The sequence below is a fragment of the Myxocyprinus asiaticus genome, chromosome 33, assembly GCF_019703515.2.
Source record: "Myxocyprinus asiaticus isolate MX2 ecotype Aquarium Trade chromosome 33, UBuf_Myxa_2, whole genome shotgun sequence".
Classification (NCBI taxonomy): Eukaryota; Metazoa; Chordata; class Actinopteri; order Cypriniformes; family Catostomidae; genus Myxocyprinus; species Myxocyprinus asiaticus.
This window is the reverse complement of record NC_059376.1, coordinates 44,031,914-44,054,975: the sequence shown is the minus strand read 5'-3', so window position 1 is coordinate 44,054,975 and position 23,062 is coordinate 44,031,914. Positions and strand designations below refer to the sequence as shown.

Sequence of the window (23,062 nt, the reverse complement as noted above, 5' to 3'; positions counted from 1 at the left end):
TTATTCAAAACATCCTTTTTGGGGTTCATTGACATTACATTGTCATGGCAACAAAGTAGTAAAATCATCTATATCTTTCCACAGATGTGGTTAGTAAGTGATTTAATCACAGTAAAATCATGTTAACACACATATTGTTTATGTCTTGTGTGTATACTTTTGAAACAGTGAGTATTTTAATGTTTACAGATTGACCCCATTGACTTCCATTGTAAGTGTCTCACTGGAACACACATTTGTGCTTTTTTAAAGAAAAGGAGGAACGAGTCGAAATTAATTTTTGTGGTAATCATATTATGCCACAAATATTGTTGATTGAGCTGAACTTGTATTGAACTCTGAATATTCTTTCAAGATTCATGTCGACAAACATCTCAAGCTCTTATTGATCAGGTTAGATGTGAGATTTCTTCAGGTCTTTCTGAGGTCTCAGATGTTCAGAGTTTGGCGTGCTCCTTTAGGATGGCCTCCAGCTTCTGGCTCAACATGATGTTCCCTCGAACCTTCAGCTTGCCAGCAAAAAATGCCTTCATGAAACAAACAGTGTTTATGTGATTAACAGGATTAATATACAGAAGCTGAAGCCTTGAGGTGTGTGTGTGTGTGTGTGTGCTGTCTGTCTGTCTGTCTGTCTGTCTGTGTGTGACTGTGTCTGTGAGTATGTGTCAGTGTGTAGTGTATGCGTGTGTGTGTAGTGTAGTGTGTGTGGTGGGTGTGACTGTGTGTGTGTAGTGTAGTGTTTTTGTGTGTGTGTGTGTCTGTGTGTGGTGGGTGTGAGTGTGTGACACTGTGTAGTGTAGTGTAGTGTGTGTGTGTGTGAGACTTATATTATGGGGAGAAAAAATGGCCTCACAATGTATGAGAACCTGACATTTTTCAGGAAACACCTACATTGTGAGGACACCCCAAATTTCCCCGTAATTCAAACAGCTACATAAACACTAAATTATATTAGAATAAAAATGCAGAAAGATTTCAGTGAGAGTAAGGTGATGGAAAAATCATTAGATGAGTTTAAAAACCATTATGCTAATGGAAAGTCCTCGTAATAATGGGAGTACCAATGTGTGTGTGTGTGTGTATGTGTGTATGTGTATGAGAGCACCTTAGATGCCTTCTGAGGATTGAGTTTGCCCATCACCACCTCCATGAAGTCTTCATCAGTGACAGTGAATGTCACATCAGCTTTACTGCTGTATGCACCCTTGTGAAGAGAGCCACTTCCTGTCTTCAGATCAATGGCTGAAAGTGGAATAAAGGTTTGTAACGTTGTTAAACATCTCATTTGTTCTCTTGTCGGTTGATCCTTTGCAATCAAAACATGTTGTGTTATCTCTGACTACAGCTGTTATTAACATCTGATCAAGAATCTACATATAGCTGCGAGCAGCAATTATGAGGCCGAGCACAGTAACAGCATGTAAGAACGTATGATTGATCATCACTGATTAGAATTTTAAGAAAAGCCCAAATTCATTATAACTTTTGACAAAAGTGGCACTGTCACCAAATTTATGTGGCGACAATTACATATTGATATGAAACTTTGGTTGTCAAAGCGTTGTCGAGATACAGCTGCTTGGTCTATTGAAAAGCTTTTGATAACTCTGTCATGAGTGTCTCTAAATTTCGAGCAAATTGGACATACAGTGCATCCGGAAAGTATTCAGAGCGCTTCACTTTTTCCACATTATGTTATGTTACAGCCTTATTCCATAATTGATTAAATTCATTATTTTCCTCAATTCTACAAACAATACCCCATAATGACAATGTGAAAGAAGTTTGTTTGAAATCTTTGCAAATTTATTAAAAAAAAAAACTAAATAAATCACATGTACATAAGTATTCACAGCCTTTGCTCAATACTTTGTTGAAGCACCTTTGGCATCAATTACAGCCTCAAGTCTTTTTGAGTATGATGCTACAAGCTTGGCACACCTATTTTTGGGCAGTTTCTCCCATTCTTCTTTGCAGGACCTCTCAAGCTCCATCAGGTTGGATGGGGAGCGTCGGTGCACAGCCATTTTCAGATCTCTCCAGAGATGTTCAGTCGGGTTCAAGTCTGGGCTCTGGCTGGGCCACTCAAGGACATTCACAGAGTTGTCCCGGAGCCACTCCTTTGTTATCTTGGCTGTGTGCTTAGGGTCGTTGTCCTGTTGGAAGATGAACCTTCGCCCCAGTCTGAGGTCCAGAGCACTCTGGAGCAGGTTTTCATCAAGGATGTCTCTGTACATTGCTGCATTCATCTTTCCCTCGATCTTGACTAGTCTCCCAGTTCCTGCCGCTGAAAAACATCCCCACAGCATGATGCTGCCACCACCATGCTTCACTGTAGGGATGGTATTGGCCAGGTGATGAGCGGTGCCTGGTTTCCTCCAGACATGATGCTTGCCATTCAGGCCAAAGAGTTCAATCTTTGTTTCTCATGGTCTGAGAGTCCTTCAGGTGCCTTTTGGCAAACTCCAGGCGGGCTGTCATGTGCCTTTTACTGAGGAGTGGCTTCTGTCTGGCCACTCTACCATCCAGGCCTGATTGGTGGAGTGCTGCAGAGATGGTTGTTCTTCTGGAAGGTTCTCCTCTCTCCACAGAGAAACGCTGGAGCTCTGTCAGAGTGACCATCGGGTTCTTGGTCACCTCCCTGACTAAGGCCCTTCTCCCCGATCGCTCAGTTTGGCCGGGCGGCCAGCTCTAGGAAGAGTCCTGGTGGTTCCAAACTTCTTCCATTTACGGATGATGGAGGCCACTGTGCTCATTGGGACCTTCAATGCTGCAGAAATGTTTCTGTACCCTTCCCCAGATCTGTGCCTCGATACAATCCTGTCTCGGAGGTCTACAGACAATTCCTTGGACTTCATGGCTTGGTTTGTGCTCTGACATGCACTGTTAACTGTGGGACCTTATATAGACAGGTGTGTGCCTTTCCAAATCATGTCCAATCAACTGAATTTACCACAGGTGGACTCCAATCAAGTTGTAGAAACATCTCAAGGATGATCAGTGGAAACAGGATGCACCTGAGCTCAATTTTGAGTGTCATGGCAAAGGCTGTGAATACTTATGTACATGTGATTTTTTTTTCGTTTTTTATTTTTAATGAATTTGCAAAGATTTCAAACAAACTTCTGTCATGTTGTCATTATGGGGTATTGTTTGTAGAATTTTTAGGAAAATAATGAATTTAATCCATTTTGGAATAAGGCTGTAACATAACAAAATGTGGAAAAATGAAGCGCTGTGAATACTTTCCGGATGCACTGTACGGTCTAGGAAGAGTTCAGAAAAAAGTAGGTTTTTCAGAAGATTAAAAATGGTCTAGTGGGCAACAAGTGCAACTCTTCGGGTCTTGGCATGACAAGGAATCAGAGGAAACAATTATATTGTTTCTATGACTTACGTTTCGGCTTATGACTTTTGAACTGTAAGTGAAACTTTGAACTGTTGGTGGCGCTAGAGGGTTTGAGATAGAGACACCAAATTTTGTGTGGGGGGTAGTCACACTCACCCCTATCAGTGTGCCAAATTTCAGCATTTTCCTACATACGGTTTTATGGGCGGACATAGACTCCTAGCCAGAACAAGAAGAATAATAAGAAAACAAACAGAGACAATAGGTCCCTGTACACCTTCGGTGCCCGGCCCCTAAATAAAATTGTAAATTGGGTTCAGAATGTTTCGTTTGATCAGATCACTCAAACCACTTACAGAGGCGGTTAGAAACACATCATCGTCTACTTACCTGTCAATCAAGCATTGTGCAAAATCAAGAGTTTACTGTTTAAATTGACAAGTGAAAGTGTCTACTTAATGAATAGTTGATTACCATTTGATGTGCATTTTTCATATTTAAAATCGCATTCTGCTTCAAATGTCATTTGTTGTGAGATTAAAAAAACTGGTCTATTTGGTCCCGTTCACACCTGATATTAAAAAGTGTTTCAGGTGTTCAGATGAGACACATCAGCGTTTACACCTGCTCATAATATGCATCTCTTTTGACCACTTGTGTTCGGATTTCGAGGGATTTCATTACAACATACTTCAATCACTATGTCAGTGTGTTACTACACGATTATAAAGCGCTTTGGACCCAGTTTATATCTGTCTATTGCGTTGTCCCGTTTCAAACGGATCACCCAAAATGCATCTTAATACCAGGTGTAAACGGGGTCTTTGAGAGCAACAGTGTGCTGACAATCTTTCACTCTCTCATCACGCTGTAACACTACGAGAACGGGTGTCTTGCGATCAGGTACCGGATGTGACGTGTCATATGATGCTTCTGTTCACTCACTCCACTCTCGGGCTGTTTTCCCATCTTTGGTGATTTCCCAGCCGAAAACGGCATTAACCTTCTTCACCAGTTCAGCACCGACATCTTTGATTCTGCGTCCGATCTCAGCAAACACCAGATCACTCTGAAGACCTGCAGTCTACATGAATGGAAACATGATTTAGTTCATTTCGCTTCTGCATGTGTGATAATACACTAGTGTTAACTGTTAGTGAATGCTGACGTGCCTGCGGTGGGCAGACGCTCACAGACGTGTCATCAGCAGCAGCGTGTAAATCTATGTACGCTCCAGACAACACGACACCTCCCGTTTCCTTGACCTAGAAAGCCAGAACACATCATTGCATCATAATAACAGCGACTGCAGCTGGCAAGAGCCGTGCGATTTATGAATCCCATCAGAATGATCTCAGCGCTCGCGTTTACATTCAGAAATGCAGCAGAACATTTCTCACCTTGCACTGAAGGTGAACTCGGTTTCCTTCTTTCCACATCTCTGTCTGTAGAGACTGACCTGGATACACCGGCTTCTCAAACCGCACCTGAAACACACACAGAGATGGTTATTATGGGCTGTTTCAATAGAAACCTGAACAGGGTCGGATTGGTCATCGTGAGGGGTGGGACTAACAGTCCAATGCACAATATGAGATATAACTGGATTAAAATTATCCAATTAAAGGAATAAATCCCCTTTATCATATTATCATTGTACAATAAAATAAAAATAATAAATGTTGGAGATGTTAAAAGAGGCTATTAACAAAAGCTCGACAGCATTTTTAACAGGTGAAGTTCTCTTGAACTTGACACGGCGCATCCTGCATGAGAGATCTCATTGAAATTCCCAGTAAAACTGAGTCTCCCAATCTGACCCTATTCCTGAGATGTCTCTGTGATTTCATTGTTAAAGTACCTTGATAGACTTGAATCTGGAAACGTCATTTCCTGCATACTGCTTCAGAACGTGTCGTGCAGCGAATCCAAACGAGCACAAGCCGTGAAGAATGGGAGATTTGAATCCTGCGTGCAATTTCAAAATCATCTTTAATCAACAGTAAAATGCTGAGATACAGTAAATAACAGGATATTTAAAGCTGAAGTGTATCATTTGTGCACCACAAAACAGAATAGCAAAAACAAAGATTCCCTGTCTGCCATTGGTCCAAAAAACACTCCATTGGCTGAATCGATGTTGCTGTGTCGGGGTTACTTATCGTTAATTCTGAACTGTAAACTGGGATACAAGAAGGTGTTTTAACACTGAAAAAAATGACACACTTCAGCTTTAAACCTTGAACACTTGTCAATAGAGGACCCCTTTCTAACTGTTCAAACATCATATGTGGAACGCCCAATTAACCTTATTTACTTCTAAATTACTCAATCCATTCATGTCCATATAAAATAAGCACGTTTTAAAACCTTCATGTTAGCAAATTGAAAGATTATCAAAATATGTGACGCATTGGGGTGTGCTGGAATAAAAACATAATTACTCTAAATAACAACATTAAATTACATAATAACATTAAATAACAACTATAGCCAGTAGATGGCTTTAGTGCTGCATGCATTGTCTGAACTCTAGATATTATCACAGAGTTACGCATTGGATAGATATTTAGACATTACAAAAGTCAATAATTTGTAAAACTGTAGCATTTGTTTTTAAAACCACTTGTGTTGCAGGGTGAGATTTTGCAATGACGCCACAATACACTTATGGTCAAACCTGACCATGGTGGGGCCTGGGTAGCTCAGTGGTAAAATACGCTGGCTACCACCCCTGGAGTTCACTAGTTCAGCATGCCAGGTCTCATAAGCAACCAAATTGGCCAGGTTGCTAGGGAGGGTAAAGTCACATGGGGTAACCTCCTCGTGGTCGCTATAATGTGGTTCTCGTTCTCGGTGGGGCGCATGGTGAGTTGAGCGCGGATGCCGCGGTGGATGGCATGAAGCCTCCACGTGCACTATGTCTCCGTGGCAACGCGCTCAACAAGCCACGTGATAAGATGCACGGGTTGATGGTCTCAGACGCGGAGGCAACTGAGATTCGTGCTCCACCACCCGGACTGAGGCGAATCATTACGCGACCACAAGGACTTAAAAGCGCACTGGGAATTGGGCATTCCAAATTGGGGAGAAAAGGGGAAAAATACCCCACCCCCCCCAAAAAGAAAACCTGACCATGGTGTGCAGCTCCCACACTTAAGTGTAAATGTTCTTACAGTGGGGTCAGACTAAGACGTACAGTGGTGTGAAAAAGTGTTTGCCCCCTTCCTGATTTCTTATTTTTTTGCATGTTTGTCACACTTAAATGTTTCAGATCATCAAACAAGTTTAAATATTAGTCAAAGATAACACAAGTAAACACAAAATGCAGTTTTTAAATGAAGGTTGTTATTATTAAGGGAAAACAAAATCCAAACCTACATGGCCCTGTGTGTTTACTTGTGTTATCTTTGACTAATATTTAAACTTGTTTGATGATCTGAAACATTTAAGTGTGACAAACATGCAAAAAAATAAGAAATCAGGAAGGGGGCAAACACTTTTTCACACCACTGTATCTGACTTTAAAGAGTGTGTGTGGGGCCTGGGTAGCTCAGCGAGTATTGACGCGTGTTCAAATCCAGGGTGTGCTGAGTGACTCCAGCCAGGTCTCCTAAGCAACCAAATTGGACCGGTTGCTAGGGAGGGTAGAGTCACATGGGGTAACCTCCTCGTGGTCATGATTAGTGGTTCTCGCTCTCAATGGGGCGTGTGGTAAGTTGTGTGTGGATCGTGGAGAGTAGCACGAGCCTCCACATGCTGTGAGTCTCCGCGGTGTCATGCACAACGAGTCACATGATAAGATGCACGGATTGACGGTCTCAGAAGCGGAGGCAACTGAGACTTGTCCTCCACCACCCGGATTGAGGTGAGTAACCGCGCCACCACGAGGACTTACTAAGTAGTGGGAATTGGGCATTCCAAATTGAGAGAAAATAAAAAAGTGTGTGTGTGTTTGTTCTGCATTGTGTCTGATTTATAATTTTTTATTTGACAAATTAAAAAAAAAATTCTGTGTTATATTCTCACTCATTTATTTCCTATGGCAGGTCAAACTTGAAAAGTAAGAACGGGGGCGAGTTTGATAAAACCACCCAGGCTTTATTACAGACTCTAGAATCTATCCCAAATTATTTTTTGTGTTTGGTTGGCAAGTTTAGAAAAGTCACCAAGCCTTGTACAGCTCAGATTAAGGAAACCATTTTAACAAACCAAAATGATTTGGGTCACAAATGACCCGAACAGTGATTTTTAATAATGTTCCATACCTCCCATTGCAGCGAAACTTGGGTCGATGTGAAGTGGGTTCCAGTCTCCGCTCAGTCTGTACAGAGCCGCCTGTCAATCAATCATATTAGCTTATTCAGTTGATCTATGGTCAGTTTATTGACAGCTTCAGTGTTTGTGGGTAGTATTCAAATGCTGTAGAAATTCAAATGTTTGCTCATATCACAGGTTTTAAGATCAAGGTAATAACGACATCATACTTGGTCTTTGGAAGTTTCGTCCACAATCACTGCATCTGGCGCTCTGTTCGGTGGATCAGCTGTAACCTGAAAAATAAAAAAGACTGGATAATTCAGGACTATTTGTAGCACAGATGAGCTAAAGATGTTCAGGGTGAGCAGTGTGTTTCTTCACCATGGCTTTCTGTAACATGCGCTTCCCTCCGAATCCACCAGAACCGACGATAAACACTGAGAACTGATTATAACACAGCAGCTCTCCACCGCTGTATGTGTGAACTGTCAAAACACAGATATGACTTGACTGAACACTCATGTTTCAATTCACCACTCATTCCCTTCCAGAACAACATGTTTTATACTTAAAATACACATGCATAGTCTCTCTTAAAGGAATAGTTCGTCAGTCCAAAAAAGACAGAAAGCATAAAAGTGCTCAGAAGAAGCTTGTGGTCACAGTGAACTGTTGTTGTCCGGCAAGAGCTGCGTAACGACTTTTCAGACATTTCTACTTTTGTGTTCTTCAAATATCAGCATGCGGTTTTGCAACAACACAAGGGTGAGTCAATAATGAGAGAATTTTCATTTTTGGATAAACTATTCCTTTAAAATATGTATATGCATGCTCTCAGTTGTTGAACTGGTGGAAGGGAAATGGTGAAATGTGCATTTGGATTGAAATTGAAAATCACCATCTAGGAGGATGAGCATTCCAGATCCTTTATCCAAAACATCTGCGACTGTCGCCTTCGAGCTCAGAGTCCCTATGAAACATTCAACCTATTAAACAGCCACATACACTGACATCACAAGAAGATGCGGGACTGATGTCAGTGCAGACGTGTCACCTGATGTGGGCAGAGGTTTGAACAGCTCCAGGTACTGCTCGCCGTGCAACAACTGCGAGATATAAATCATGTTGGAAATGAGGATTACACCCAAACACACAGAGGTGAATCCTGATAGTATATCAAAACTCTTATCTGTGGTGTTCTCCGCTTCAGTAGAAAGTGTGACGTTGCTCACCCTGGTGAAGTCGATGTCGAGTCCTGGGACGCTGCTGAGGCCCGTCATGGAGCTCTGCGCTGGAATCACTCCAAATGTGGGCAGAACGCTGAAGTCTTCATGGCCTTCATAGAGGAATTTGAGGTGATGGGGGTCTTTGGTGGACATTCCCACTCCCAGAGCGTACAGGATACAGTTCATGTGTGTGTATGTGAAGCTCATCTCTGCCAGAGTGTGTCCAATCGCCGCTGACTGCACAAACACAACACCACCGTTCAGTTCATTGATGATCTCTTTAGGATTATTTTCTTTACTTGAGATCTTGACAGATAAATCATCCAAGTTTTTGGAGGTTTCATTGTTTATGTAAATGTGTGTCAGACAGGCATCTTTGGCCATTTTCGTTTTTTTACTGTCTTGCACCATAAACGTCAAATATTTTAGATGCTATATCGAGTTCTATTCCATTCAGCTGTTTGAAAGGGCAAACGTGTCCTTTGTGAACGCCCCCGATCCTTCAGGTCAACTGTTCTGCACTGTTGCTCTACAGACACAAACGGCTGTCTGTCGGAACGCAAGCTAATGACGACATAAACTTCAGATTAAAATGACGTCCTTTTGCTCTATAATACAAATGTTATAGTTCATTATTATATTGTTTAAGTTAGTTTTCTTCTTACTCTTCTTCCACTCTATGGCCGCCCATAGAACCGCTGAAGGAAAAGTTATGAAATTTGGCACACAGATAGAGGACAGTCTGATCTGTTACCACAGCAAATTTCCCGTCTCTAACTCAAACCCTCTAGCGCCACCAACTGCCCAAATTTGCACTCACGTTTATGTTAATAACTTTTTATGTGAATAAACCTACTTTTTCAAACTCGTCCTAGGCCGTTTGTCCGATTTGCACGAAAATTGCACTAAACGACTGCATCATCTAGAGGCACTTAAAAAAAAAAAGTTATTAACAGAATTTTGATAAACCATTCCGTTTTCGAATGGCACTTCAACGAATACGATGAAGAGCACGGCAAAATGGACATGAGGGTTTATCCACGTAATGCTTTAGCGTATTCATACCAAACGTATTATTTGTCATAGGCACCATGACTCGAGGGTGCCTGCTCAGTTTCGGAACAGTGCCACCTAGTGGTCACGAGATATGAAAAAAGCACATTTTTGCTTATAACTTCTGAACAGTTTGTCATAAAATCATCAATTGGTCTCATTAGTTTCAGTGGGGTATAGCAAGTTCAACGATATGAAAAATTCCTACGTCGGCTGTATTTTACGCACGACTTGGTATGTGTCTTTGGCACCATGCTCTGAAGGGACTCAAAGTTTCGGGACAGCGCCACCTTGTGGTAAAAAATTATAATGCTATTTCTAAAAATGCTAATAGCTATTGACTATAGAGACCAGTCTTGATTGATTCCATGGTTCATGCCGAGAACAATGATACCAATTATGTCATGATCGAGCAAACTTCCTGTCCGCCATTTTTAAATATTTTGAAAACCTACTTTTTTGAACACCTCCTAGACTGTTTGTCCGATTTGCATGAAAATTGGCCTGCATCATCTAGAGGCACTCACGACAAAAAATTAACAGAATTTTGATAAACCATACCGTTTTCGAATGGCGCTTCAACGAATTCGACGAAGAACGCACAAAACTGAACTTGAGGCTGTATCTCCACAATGCTTTGAGGGATTGGGACGAAACTTGGTACGTGTCATCACCATTAGGCCCTGAGGTTACCTGCAGCGTTTTGGCAAACTGCCCCCTACTGGTCAGGATATAGGAAAATTGCTATTTTGGCTTATAACTCTTGAACACTTTCCTGCATGATAACCATCATGCCCAGATACTACCTGAGCAGTTTCAGAACAGCGCCACATCCTGGACAAAAATTCTAAGAACTAGCTATTTTTTGTTCATTTTTCTAACTCATACACTGTTCATCAAGCTCTAACCAAAAACATGTCACAAAGCTTCTTTTGCTGCTCATGGTGCTGATAATTGACTTGACCCCAGTATCGCTGCTTGCAGCTGTATTTTCCCTTGTTATTGTAATAGCGGTTAATTTCAATTAATATAATTTACATTAAATACTTCATTTGTGCCGGGCATCTGCATACCATAATCACAATGTTGGCTAGACATCCAGAACCATTTGAGAACTGTGTTCCTGAATGACTTTATTGCTTCAGTTTTATACATCACTAAATCAAAACTTCACATTGACCTTCTTAGCAGCATGAAAATAAATGTTATTCAAATTATTAATAAATTACACTCAACAATTGGTTTCAATGCTCAACCACTGCAAAAAAAAAAAGAGCAGACCTACATGGAACTATATCACTGACACACAATTAGTGGATTGTGGCCGCTGTAATTGTAATCTTGATTATTTATTTACAGTAATTGTGGGAAATAGAGTTCGACAGACAGTGCTATGGCGATGACTAAGGTGGTAAAAAATGCTGATTAGTTTTTAACAAGAGTCTTATCCCAGATGCAGTTTATTGTGCATCCAAAAGCCCAATAATAACCAGAAAATATTTGAGGATTTGGAGCATAACGCGGACACGATGTATGTGCTGATGGGACACGTTTCCATATAGTCACGGTTTTAATTTCATGCTCTCGCTTCAATTTACAACACTTAAGTAATCAAAATAACCAAATTTGCACTGAAGTGAGGATAAAAATATGGATGAATATTGTCAGTCAGTGATTGTTTTTATTTCACCTCTAGATGCCACTGTTATACTGAATCCTCCAGCGCTGAACACAGAAGAAGAATAAAAACTATCAGTAATACTCACAGGGTTCATTCCGGGCACTGTGACGGACACGGCACTGGTGGGATTGGCTGTGAGTCCAGTGTTCACTCTCGACAGGACGTCCACCAGCGTCTGCAGCGACTCTTCATTAATGAACACACAGTGTTAATGAGATGCACTCTCAGCGCAGGCAACTATAACAGTTTCATTCTCACAGTAATGAAGCAGTGTTTTGCTTTCAGTGCAGTGTGTACCCTGGATGCTGGCAGGTTTAGTGGCGTCAGTGAAGTCGCAGATCTCACTCCATGTGTCTCTCACTGATTCTGGTGTCACCATCTGATTCTTCTGACGAACGATTCGGCCCACACTCCTCTCCCAGCGCACTGTACCACACATCAGTATACAGCACATCACAGATATAATGTAAGTGTGATCTGTTAGTGAAGTAACAGCATACCTCTCCTCAACAACACATATGATTTGATGGATCATTCATGTCTGGAACAGGACCACTTACACACTCAACGTTTAATACTTACTGTAAGAGACAGGGACTAAAAACTCAATGTTTTTCATTTCGGTTCGTTCTGAGCAAAAACTGTACTTTTTCATTCCGGTGCAGAAGTTCTGCAGCCTCCTTTCCAAACGGTAACCGGTTAAAACTAAATAAAAGAACGGTTAATAACGTTCTTTTAAAGTGACAGGACTCGGTGCTAAGAGGTGTGTGAAAAACCAATTGCAGTGTTGCCAGATCTCACAAGAGAAACAAGCGACCTGGTCTGGAAAACAAGCCCAAAATAAGCCACTTTTGCTTCACCAAAATAAGCAATTATTTTTTCCCTGTGGTGGATTGATCAGCACAGAAATCATAACAATCATACAGTTAATTAACAGTTTAGTATAAAAACAGATCTGCTTCTGAGTCAAAACCCAACAGCATCAAATCTGTATTAATGCATCATATGTAACAATAATTCAGTGAAGAAACAACTGAGAAATGTTCTTTTGACCTGTAATAATGTTTTCCTTGTATCTGGATTAGTCGTGCATGTACAGTAAATGTAGTAATTATACATAGTTGTTAAAAAGATCTTCATCCACAACGGGCGATTAGGCAAAGAAATGTGTGATGCAGCAGTTTCCTTCAGGATTAAAGCACATGTTTCATTATTTTGGGTGTAGTTCCAAACATTCACTGTGATAAACCCTTTGACCTTTAGTTTCATTAAAAAACTATCAGAACAATATGAACCAGTTATAACCGGTTACCAGCATTTAAAGAGCACCTATTATGGTTTTCCAAATATCACCTTTCATGTAGTGTGTTATATAGCTGTAAAAAAGTCTGCAAAGTTTCAAAAATCAAAGTGCACGACAAATGGAGTTATTGACTCCCAAAAGAAAGAATCGATTCTGAACACCTGAAACGAGTCGTTAGTAATTCCAGACTTACTTCCTGTCCTAATCTATGTAATTTGGTAACAAAAAGCCCGCCTCTGGTCTTCATTGGCTGCTCGCAAACAGCTTTGACCCGCCCTCAAACACTACACTAAGCGGTAGACCAATCACAACAGACTGGGACATCTGACCAATCAGAGCAGAGTATGCTCTCTGAAAGGAGGAGTTTAGAACGGATCATTGAACGAGTCGTTTTTGACACTGGGAAATAAAGGTAATGCTGGAATTTAAATTATGAGTGAATTAAAGTGTTTTTTGACCTTGGATGCATGTAAATCTGTTGTATGAGACCTTTAAAACTAAATTAGGCACATTTAAAAACCATAATAGGTGCTCTTTAAGATGGTTATTTATATATTCAGCTTTAGTGTGTCAATAGGAAATATAAATGGAGTTGTTCGACTCACAAACATTACTTTTGCAAATAGAATAGAAGAACAGGGAGCCCTGCAACAGATGTCATGGCCCCCACAGAGCCCCCACTGAACATCGTGTCAGTCTGAGATTACATAAAGAGACAGAAGCAATTGAGACAGACTAAATAAATAAAAGAACTGTGGCGAATTCTCCAGGAAGCTTGAACATCCTATCTGCCAACAACCAAGAGAAACTGTGTCCAGGTGTACCTCAGAGAATTGGTGCTGTTTTAAAGGCAAATGTGGTCACACCGAATATTGATTTAGCTTTTTTATGTTTACTGGACTTTGTATGACATTAAGTGATAAATGAAAACTATTTATGGTATTATTTTTGAAGATATCCTCACTATTCACAAGTGCCTAAAACTTTTGCACAGTACTGTGTGTGATAAATAAAACGGTGTTCAGTGAGTCATTGGATCTATTTCTACTGATGTTGAACTTCTCCCACAGAGTTCAGATGAAACAGAACTTACGTTTGCCGATCCATCCCGCGCCGACCTGAACACACAAACACACACCAGCTCATGTGTTATCTAAGCAAATATCATATGAACCTCAAATGAAGAAGAAATGTTGCTGTACACACCTCAAACAGACCGCCGTTCTCCTGACACGACTCGTGACACAACCAGAGTATGAGTGGAGCCACATATTCAGCTTTCAACGACTCCAGCAGATCTACAACAACACAGTGTGTCTGTTACAAACTGAACTCAGACAACTCAATACACATTATAGGAATATTCCGGGATCAATATACGTTAATCTCAGTCGACAGCATTTGTGTCATAATGTTGATTACCACTAAAATTAATTTTGACTCGTCACTCCTCCTCTTTATTAAAAGCACAAATGTGTGTTCCAGTGAGCCACTTACAATGGAAGTCAATGGGGTCCATTTTTGGAGGGTTTAAAGGCAGAAATGTGAAGATTATAATAGTGGACGATCCCATTTTTCCCACTCATTTTAATACAAGTGCTCCGTCTCGTGCTAAATGGTCTCTGACAACACTCGATGTTTAGCTAAAGGCCTGCATGCATAATTACATCATTAACAGTTTTTTTTGTACTCAGTGAGGCAAAATATAATGACTGTCAGAGGACAAATCTTGCATTAGTCACCAATCAGGTAAGATCTCTTTCTCACACTTAAAACAGCACATGTAGAGCTCTATTTTCATGACTGCGCTAGACGCAGCACAACACGTCACAACCGTGCATTACGTCTTATACAATTTTCATGCCAGTGCAAAGCACAAGTGGGCGTGTGTGGGAGTGTTTGCGCTGTCTGTGTGTGTATTGTATGTTAATGAAGAGAAATAAGACATTTCAGAAGAACGTCTGTTTTCAGCACAAAGTTTAAACTCAGTTCCTGCATTTGCAGTTTGGAGATTCCAGCAGCAGGTGGTAATAAAGTTCATGTCCAAACTCTGAAATATAGCAGAACATCAAATAATGTCCCTGTCAATCACTGTTTATAGTAGCCATGATTTGTGATGAAAATGATTAATAAAACTTACATTCTCTATAATTTAACTGATCCAAATTCAGAAGAGAATCACGTTTTCTATGCGTATTAAAGGAGCGTGTCACTGTCATAGAAATATACTGACATTCATCAAGGATGCAGTTAATGTACATTTTCTATTCTTCCAATTCATTGCATACAGTTCATTCACTATACCAACTTCTTATGAATGTGTTGTGTTTGTTTATATCGCTGGTGTTTGAGAGAATGGACTATATAATAGGACGCAGACGGTGGAATAACCAGAGAAAAACTCAACTCCTCAGCCCACTTGTGCCTAGACTTAACGCATGCTTGCAGGAAAATACCAACAAATAACTTCATGGCCATGCCCACTGACTTTACACTTATGACTTATGGCATAACGCTGCGCTTAACGCTCTTAAAATAGGGCCCTTAAAGGCCTTATTTACTCTCTCATCTTTCAGTATATGAATGAATCTCATGCAAACATGTCTGGCTCATATTTCACCCCAAAATCAAATGAGAAAATGGGACATATTTGCATTAAGAAAATGTTTTTAGCGGGCCTGGGTATCTCAGCGAGTATTGACGCTGACTATCACCCCTGGAGTCGTGAGTTTGAATCCAGGGTGTGCTGAGTGACTCCAGCCAGGTCTCCTAAGCAACCAAATTGGCCCGGTTGCTAGGGAGGGTAGAGTCACATGGGGTAACCTCCTCGTGGTCACTATAATGTGGTTCTCGCTCTCGGTGGGGCGTGTGGTGAGTTGTGCGTGGATGCTGCAGAGAATAGCGTGAAGCCAATACACGTGCTACGTCTCCACGGTAACACGCTCAACGAGCCATGTGATAAGATGCGCTGATTGATGGTCTCAGACGCGGAGGCAACTGAGATTCGTCCTCCGCCACCCGGATTGAGGCGAGTCACTACACCACCACGAGGACTTAGAGCGCATTGGGAATTGGGCATTCCAAATTGGGGAGAAAAGGAAAATTTTTTGCTTTTTACATTTTTCACCCGATTCCCATTACTGCAATAAATTCTATTCATACATTTTCTCCAGAATTTAGGGTGAAATGTGACCTGGACATTTTTTTATGAGACTCACCTACATTATTTATAAATTGTCATGTTTAGGTGAAAGTGATGTGTGACGCACCTGGTGGCATGACGGTCTCAGTGAGACGAGATCCAGCGGTCGGTGCGATGGTGTTGCAGTGGATGTTGTATTTCTGTCCTTCAATGGCCAGCGTGTTCGCCAGACCCAGCAGACCGAGTTTAGCTGCACTATAGTTCGCCTGGCCGAAGTTTCCATAGATACCAGCGGCTGATGATGTCATAATGATTCTGTAAACAGACACAGTGTCACTGGACTTCACCGAAACAAAAACAACAGCAGCGATTGTCTGGAAATAAAGAACCAAAACTGCTGCTTTCCAGGTAAACGACTGAAAAGATGAAACGTTCTGTTTGAAACTCAGATTTGTACTTTTGTATTTGCAAGGTGAAAGACGCGGAAGGATTTACAGGAAACTGAAATCAGAGTTTGAGTTCGAGGGATACTGATGTTTTTTTTTACTCTGTTTTGTGAGTAAAACTACTTTACATTCACACAAATGATGTTTGTACCTCCCAAACTTCTGGTTCTTCATGTGATTCCACGCAGCTCGTGTGACGAGGAAGGAGCCCCTCAGATGAACGCGATGAATCAGATCTGAAACAGACAGCGACAGCTTCAAGAACTGATCTGATGTGACTTCAGCTGCGAATCAGATGTAATTCTCTCAGTACTCACCCCAGTCCAGATCACTGGTTCTGGCAAATGATCGGTCACGCAGAATCCTTCACAAAACACAACACAAGAATTACACCACATGCTGTTCACTGTCAATTAAGTCACTTTAATTCAGTCAGCAAAACTCACCCGGCGTTGTTCACAACGATATCTACAGGAAGAAAAACAACATGTCACAAAATCTCATTGAGCCTCATATTCCTGAAACATGAGCAGAATTACATCTCTGAAACGATTCTTCAGTAAGTTGTTACTTTGAATTAAATGCGACAATTTATGAAAGATTTTATAAACAATTTACACAAATTTTGTTCATGTTTCATGAATTACGCTCATTATTTATTCTTTTTATAAATGTATTGAAATACTGGAGATGACTTTTAACAATATTAAATATGACTGATAACAGCACAGGTTTGGCACCTATTCGGCCGAACGTGTCCAACGCCATCTGGATGAGCTTCTCGCCGTCCTCCACTGAATCTGTGAAGACACACGCAAACACATGAGGCCTGCAGACACTCGTCCACATCCACAGACATGAGGCTTTCAAACGTTTTGATGCCAAGGACCCGCAAATATGATCATCCCCTTGCGAGAGACACATTAAGTGTGACATTATGAAGACAACATGTGACCTGCTAAATTAAATAATTGGCGTTTTATATTGTCATCGCATTCAAGAAAAATCAATTATTATAGTGGAATATCTTTACTTTGCATCAAGTCAACAGTGTATCTTTTCTCTACACACTACTAGAGTGTATGTTGCATGCATAAACCCGGAAGAGAAACTATGTACAGTGTTTGTATCGCACTTTTCCCAATAAACATTTTTTCAAAGCAGCTTTACAGAGTATCGAGCCTTACAAACCTTTTTTCTTAGAAATAGATTGATATGCAGATGTCCTAACTTAAGAACTGTGAGTGTCAATAAGATAAAATTAGTATAAAACAGTCTCAGCAGCACAGCTGAATCCACACACATGCACACCAGCAGTGAAGCGCTCGTACCGTAGTTCGCCACGGCTTTCCCTCCTTTCGTTCGGATCTCCTGCACCACTCGATCTGCAGCAGCTGAACTCTTACCACCTCCTTTAATATCTCCACCCAGATCATTGACTGAAGCACAAACACAACACATGTGAAGACTGAACTCATCAAACTGTTAATCAGAGAATTATAGAGTCACATGATGAAAGATGTTGAAAGATCAGATTTGAGCATTGTGTGTGTGATCAGCGCACCGATGACAGCAGCTCCTCTCTCACCAAACAACAGTGCATACTCCCTCCCTAAACCTGCAGGAGACACATTATAGACATTCAGTTCATGGTAAGTGTGCAAATCAACTCTAAAACACAAGCTACACATTTAAATGCATGCTTGTGCACATTACTGCTGCTGATTTTCTGAACGAGCGGGCATTTATTTCATTCCTACAATTCTGTGACTTTTGACAAATAAAACATACTTTTATGGGTATCTTTGTTTTCTCATTAAAGGGACATGTTAAAGATTTTAAGTCACACCAGTCAAACTAAATGACTTCATGGGTTAAACTGAAAGCAGGGTTAGGCACATAAATAAGCACATAAATGCAGCATAAAAGTAATCCATAAGACTCTAGTGGTTTAATCCATGTCTTCTGAAGTAATATGACAGGTGTGAGTGAGAAACAGATCAATATTTAAGTCATTTTTCACAGCAGGTGGCGATATGCACAAAGAATGTGAGTCAACAAAAACAGAAGAAAGTGAAAGTGGAGATTTAGCTTAAAAAAGCACTTAAATATTGATCTGTTTCTCACCCACACCTATCATATCACTTCTGAAGACATGGATTAAACCACTGGAGTCTTATGGATTACTTTTATGCTGCCTTTATGTGCGTTTTTAAGATTCAAAGTTCTGGTCACCATTCACTTGGACCTACAGAGCTGAAATATTCCTCTAAAAATCTTCATTTGTGCACTGCAGAAGAAGAAAGTCATACACATCTGGGATGGCATGAGGGTGAGTAAATGATGACAGAACTTTCATTTTTGGGTGAACTGTCCCTTTAAATTCAGAAGTCCAATGGGTAAAATTAGTCTGTGAAAGATATCCAGCTAACATAAATGTGTAATGACAATTTGTATTTCTCTTAACAAACACACAAATATATATATATATATAATACACACAGAAATGTTAACTGAAGTTACATTAATTTTCCCTATATCTTCCCATAAGAGTGGACATATTATGCTTGACCACATATGACTAACATTACAAAATAAAGGAAATCATAAATGAAACCGAAGAGTTACACAGTTCAAATAAGTCCAATGTTATTTTGCTGAATGGCTGATGTGTGTGACGATCATTTCATGGACAATCAAATCAAGGGACACACAAAAATCATGACACATTTACCACAAAGGAATACATGGTAGCAAAATAATATAATAAACAATTTTGTTAATTTTTTTTTTATTTAGCACATATTTTTGTCAAAGATGCAGCTGTGGGGACATGAGCAAATGACTAGTGCAATAAATTAAAATGATTTCTATTATTTAAACTGGGACTTTTAGGCCTACCGCAGTGTGTAATATTATAAGTAGTCGTTTTGTTTGTTGAAATGAAACATTATAAATAAAACTTTTACTGGGGACTTAAAATGTCACCAGATGATCGTTATACAGTGTACTGATTATCAGTCTTATAGAAGAGTTCATAAACCTCATGTGTGCAGTAATTCAATCATATCTGCTGTTTGTACACTTTCAGAAAAAAAATCTGAGTGTTTATAAAGCGCTTCAGTAGTGCATCAAAATGGTTTAAGTTAATAAAGTAAACATTTATATTCATTATATTAATATACAGAGGTTTGTTTTTCAATATTTTCATTGCTAAATGTTTTGGATACTGTAAGCATGCTCAGAGATTTCATCTATCTGATGAATTAATAAATGTGCATTAATTTGAATGAACACGTGATGTTTATTATTGATGATGAACACGTGATGTTTATTATTGATGATGAACACTGACCTCCGCCCGCTCCGGTCACCAGCACCACTCTACCCGCGAAAGTCAAAGACACAGACATAATCAGAGTACAACTGCAGATTTGTGATTGTGTATATGGTCTTTATAACGCAGATTTTAGGGATCGATCGCTGTGAAAATATTCGGCTCTTTTGGCCAACTTCCGCCATCGGTACGCTGACGTCACATCGCAGCAGCCAATCAGATCAATAGTATCCATCTGCAGAGCCATACGTCACAGCAGTCTCAGAACACGTGAGCTGTTGTCTTTGTAATATCTTCACAAATCATCATTATTTGGTGAACAGTGAATCTTTATATTAATGTTTAATTTTTAACTGTTTACTCAATCTGTAGGTGTGTTATTTGTTATTCTTATTGAAGCTTGAATTTTTCGTCATGCTTTATTAAATCAAATGGGTTTTTTTCTGGGGACATTTCGATACCCTTTGGATTGTGTTTTGTAAATAGGCATTCTGATAAAGTCACTAAAGCTTTTTTAAATATTTCTGAATAATATATATATATATGGGCTGTTCCCTTTTGTTTTATTTAGGTCTATATTTTGTGAGTTATTGGCCGCTTGCTAATACTCTTGAGCACTGTTAGTATGTGCTTGAGTAAAATGAACATTTTAGTTTTATTCTATAAACTACTGAAAACATTTCTCCCAAATTCCAAATACAAATATTGTGGCTTGATTCATGCGTCGATTCCAGCCTTGCTGAAGCACCCCCAGATCATCACCGATCCTCCACCAAATTTCACAGTGGGTGCAGGACACTGTGGCTTGAAGGCCTCTCCAGGTCTCCATTAGATGACCAGGTGGAGGATGGGTGATGATCTGGGGGTGCTTCAGCAAGGCTGGAATCGGGCAGATTCGTCTTTGTGAAGGATGCATGAATTAAGCCACGTACATGGTTATCCTGGAAGAAAACTTGCTTCCTTATGTTCTGACAATGTTCCCCAACTCTGAGGATTGGTTTTTCCAGCAGGACAATGCTCCATACCACACAGCCAGCTCAATCATGGTGTGTATGGAGGACCACCGGATTAAGACCCTGTCATGGCCAGCCCAATCTCCAGACCTGAACCCCATTGAAAACCTCTGGAATGTGATCAAGAGGAAGATGGATGTTCACAAGCCATCAAAAAAAGCAGAGCTGCTTGAGTTTTTGTGCCATGAGTGGCATTAAGTCATGCAACATCAATGTGAAAGACTGGCAGAGAGCATGCCAAGATGCATGAAAGCTGTGATTGAAAATCAGGGTTATTCCAACAAATATTGATTTCTGAACTCTTCCTAAGTTAAAACATTAGTATTGTGTTGTTTAAAAATGAATATGAACTTGTTTTCTTTGCATTATTCGAGGTCTGAAAACACTGCATCTTTTTGTTATTTTGACCAGTTGTCATTTTCTGCAAATAAATGCTCTAAATGTCAATATTTGGGAGAAATATTGTCAGCACTTTATAGAATAAAACAAAAATTTTCATTGTACCCAAACACACACCTATAAATAGTAAATGCAGAGAAACGGATAATTTTGCAGTGGTCTCGTAATTTCTTCCTGAGCTGTATGTAGCACAATTATTTATATTTACTTTTCACAGATGTGACTTGGGCTGTAGAGCATCACTCCATTACCACTGTCTGTACTGAGCAACTACAGTTTTAAAGAGAGACGGTTGAGACACACAATCAACCACCAGTGCAACAGTGCCCATGCCAGCGGTCAGAGACACACCATCAACCACCAGTGCAACAGTGCCCATGCCAGCGGTCAAAGACACACCATCAACCACCAGTGCAACAGTGTCCATGCCAGCGGTCAGAGACACACCATCAACCACCAGTGCAACAGAGACACACCATCAACCACCAGTGCAACAGTGCCCATGCTAGCGGTCAGAGACACACCATCAACCACCAGTGCAACAGTGCCCATGCCAGTGGTCAAAGACACACCATCAACCACCAGTGCAACAGTGCCCATGCCAGCGGTCAAAGACACACCATCAACCACCAGTGCAACAGTGCCCATGCCAGCGGTCAGAGACACACCATCAACCACCAGTGTAACAGTGTCCATGCCAGTGGTCAGAGACACACCATCAACCACCAGTGCAACAGAGACACACCATCAACCACCAGTGCAACAGTGTCCATGCCAGCGGTCAAAGACACACCATCAACCACCAGTGCAACAGTGCCCATGCCAGCGGTCAAAGACACACCATCAACCACCAGTGCAACAGTGCCCATGCCAGCGGTCAAAGACACACCATCAACCACCAGTGCAACAATGCCCATGCCAGCGGTCAGAGACACACCATCAACCACCAGTGCAACAGTGCCCACGCCAGCGGTCAGAGACACACCATCAGCCACCAGTGCAGCAGTGCCCACGCCAGCGGTCAGAGACACACCATCAACCACCAGTGCAACAGAGACACACCATCAACCACCAGTGCAACAGTGTCCATGCCAGCGGTCAAAGACACACCATCAACCACCAGTGCAACAGTGCCCATGCCAGCGGTCAAAGACACACCATCAACCACCAGTGCAACAGTGCCCATGCCAGCGGTCAAAGACACACCATCAACCACCAGTGCAACAATGCCCATGCCAGCGGTCAGAGACACACCATCAACCACCAGTGCAACAGTGCCCACGCCAGCGGTCAGAGACACACCATCAGCCACCAGTGCAGCAGTGCCCACGCCAGCGGTCAGAGACACACCATCAACCACCAGTGCAACAGAGACACACCATCAACCACCAGTGCAACAGTGCCCATGCCAGCGGTCAGAGACACACCATCAACCACCAGTGCAACAGTGCCCATGCCAGCGGTCAGAGACACACCATCAACCACCAGTGCAACAGTGCCCATGCCAGTGGTCAAAGACACACCATCAACCATCAGTGCAACAGTGCCCATGCCAGCGGTCAAAGACACACCATCAACCACCAGTGCAACAATGCCCATGCCAGCGGTCAGAGACACACCATCAACCACCAGTGCAACAGTGCCCACGCAGGCGGTCAGAGACACACAATCAGCCACCAGTGCAGCAGTGCCCACGCCAGCGGTCAGAGACACACCATCAGCCACCAGTGCAGCAGTGCCCACGCCAGCGGTCAGAGACACACCATCAACCACCAGTGCAACTATGCCCATGCCAGCGGCCAGAGACACACCATCAACCATCAGTGCAACAGTGCCAGCGGTCAGAGACACAC

At 41.3% G+C, this 23,062-nt stretch overlaps 1 protein-coding gene across 3 annotated transcripts; it reads right to left on the bottom strand.

The window, feature by feature from the left end:
• Positions 1 to 284: 284 nt before the first annotated feature.
• On the bottom strand, positions 285 to 19,977 carry LOC127423847 (peroxisomal multifunctional enzyme type 2-like). 3 transcript variants are annotated; one of them, XM_051668481.1, is made up of 24 exons: positions 19,816 to 19,977; positions 18,025 to 18,078; positions 17,792 to 17,899; positions 17,201 to 17,260; positions 16,907 to 16,928; positions 16,778 to 16,824; positions 16,612 to 16,696; positions 16,142 to 16,329; positions 14,079 to 14,170; positions 13,966 to 13,990; positions 11,867 to 11,995; positions 11,655 to 11,755; positions 8,842 to 9,072; positions 8,664 to 8,715; positions 8,508 to 8,579; positions 7,991 to 8,094; positions 7,837 to 7,902; positions 7,618 to 7,687; positions 5,211 to 5,317; positions 4,750 to 4,836; positions 4,522 to 4,614; positions 4,295 to 4,433; positions 1,106 to 1,242; positions 285 to 527 (listed from the first exon to the last, which is right to left on the bottom strand). In XM_051668481.1, the coding sequence occupies exons 1-24, from the start codon at positions 19,871 to 19,873 to the stop codon at positions 438 to 440; spliced, it is 2,217 nt and encodes a 738-aa protein (XP_051524441.1). In that variant the 5' UTR covers positions 19,874 to 19,977; the 3' UTR covers positions 285 to 437. The 3 variants fall into 3 exon arrangements, with proteins under 3 accessions (XP_051524441.1, XP_051524442.1, XP_051524443.1); XM_051668482.1 differs by having other exon boundaries at positions 1,115 to 1,242; XM_051668483.1 differs by lacking the exons at positions 17,792 to 17,899; positions 18,025 to 18,078; positions 19,816 to 19,977 and having other exon boundaries at positions 17,201 to 17,396.
• Positions 19,978 to 23,062: the final 3,085 nt, after the last annotated feature.

Excerpts from the sequence above, each read along its gene's own strand:
- LOC127423847 (XM_051668481.1), bottom strand. The coding sequence starts at position 19,873 with ATGTCTGTGTCTTTGACTTTCGCGGGTAGAGTGGTGCTGGTGACCGGA. Across the intron at positions 16,929-17,200 it reads GGACACGTTCGGCCGAATAG|ATATCGTTGTGAACAACGCC; the intron begins GTGCCAAACCTG and ends TTCTTCCTGTAG. Across the intron at positions 16,825-16,906 it reads ATCGTTGTGAACAACGCCGG|GATTCTGCGTGACCGATCAT; the intron begins GTGAGTTTTGCT and ends TGTTTTGTGAAG.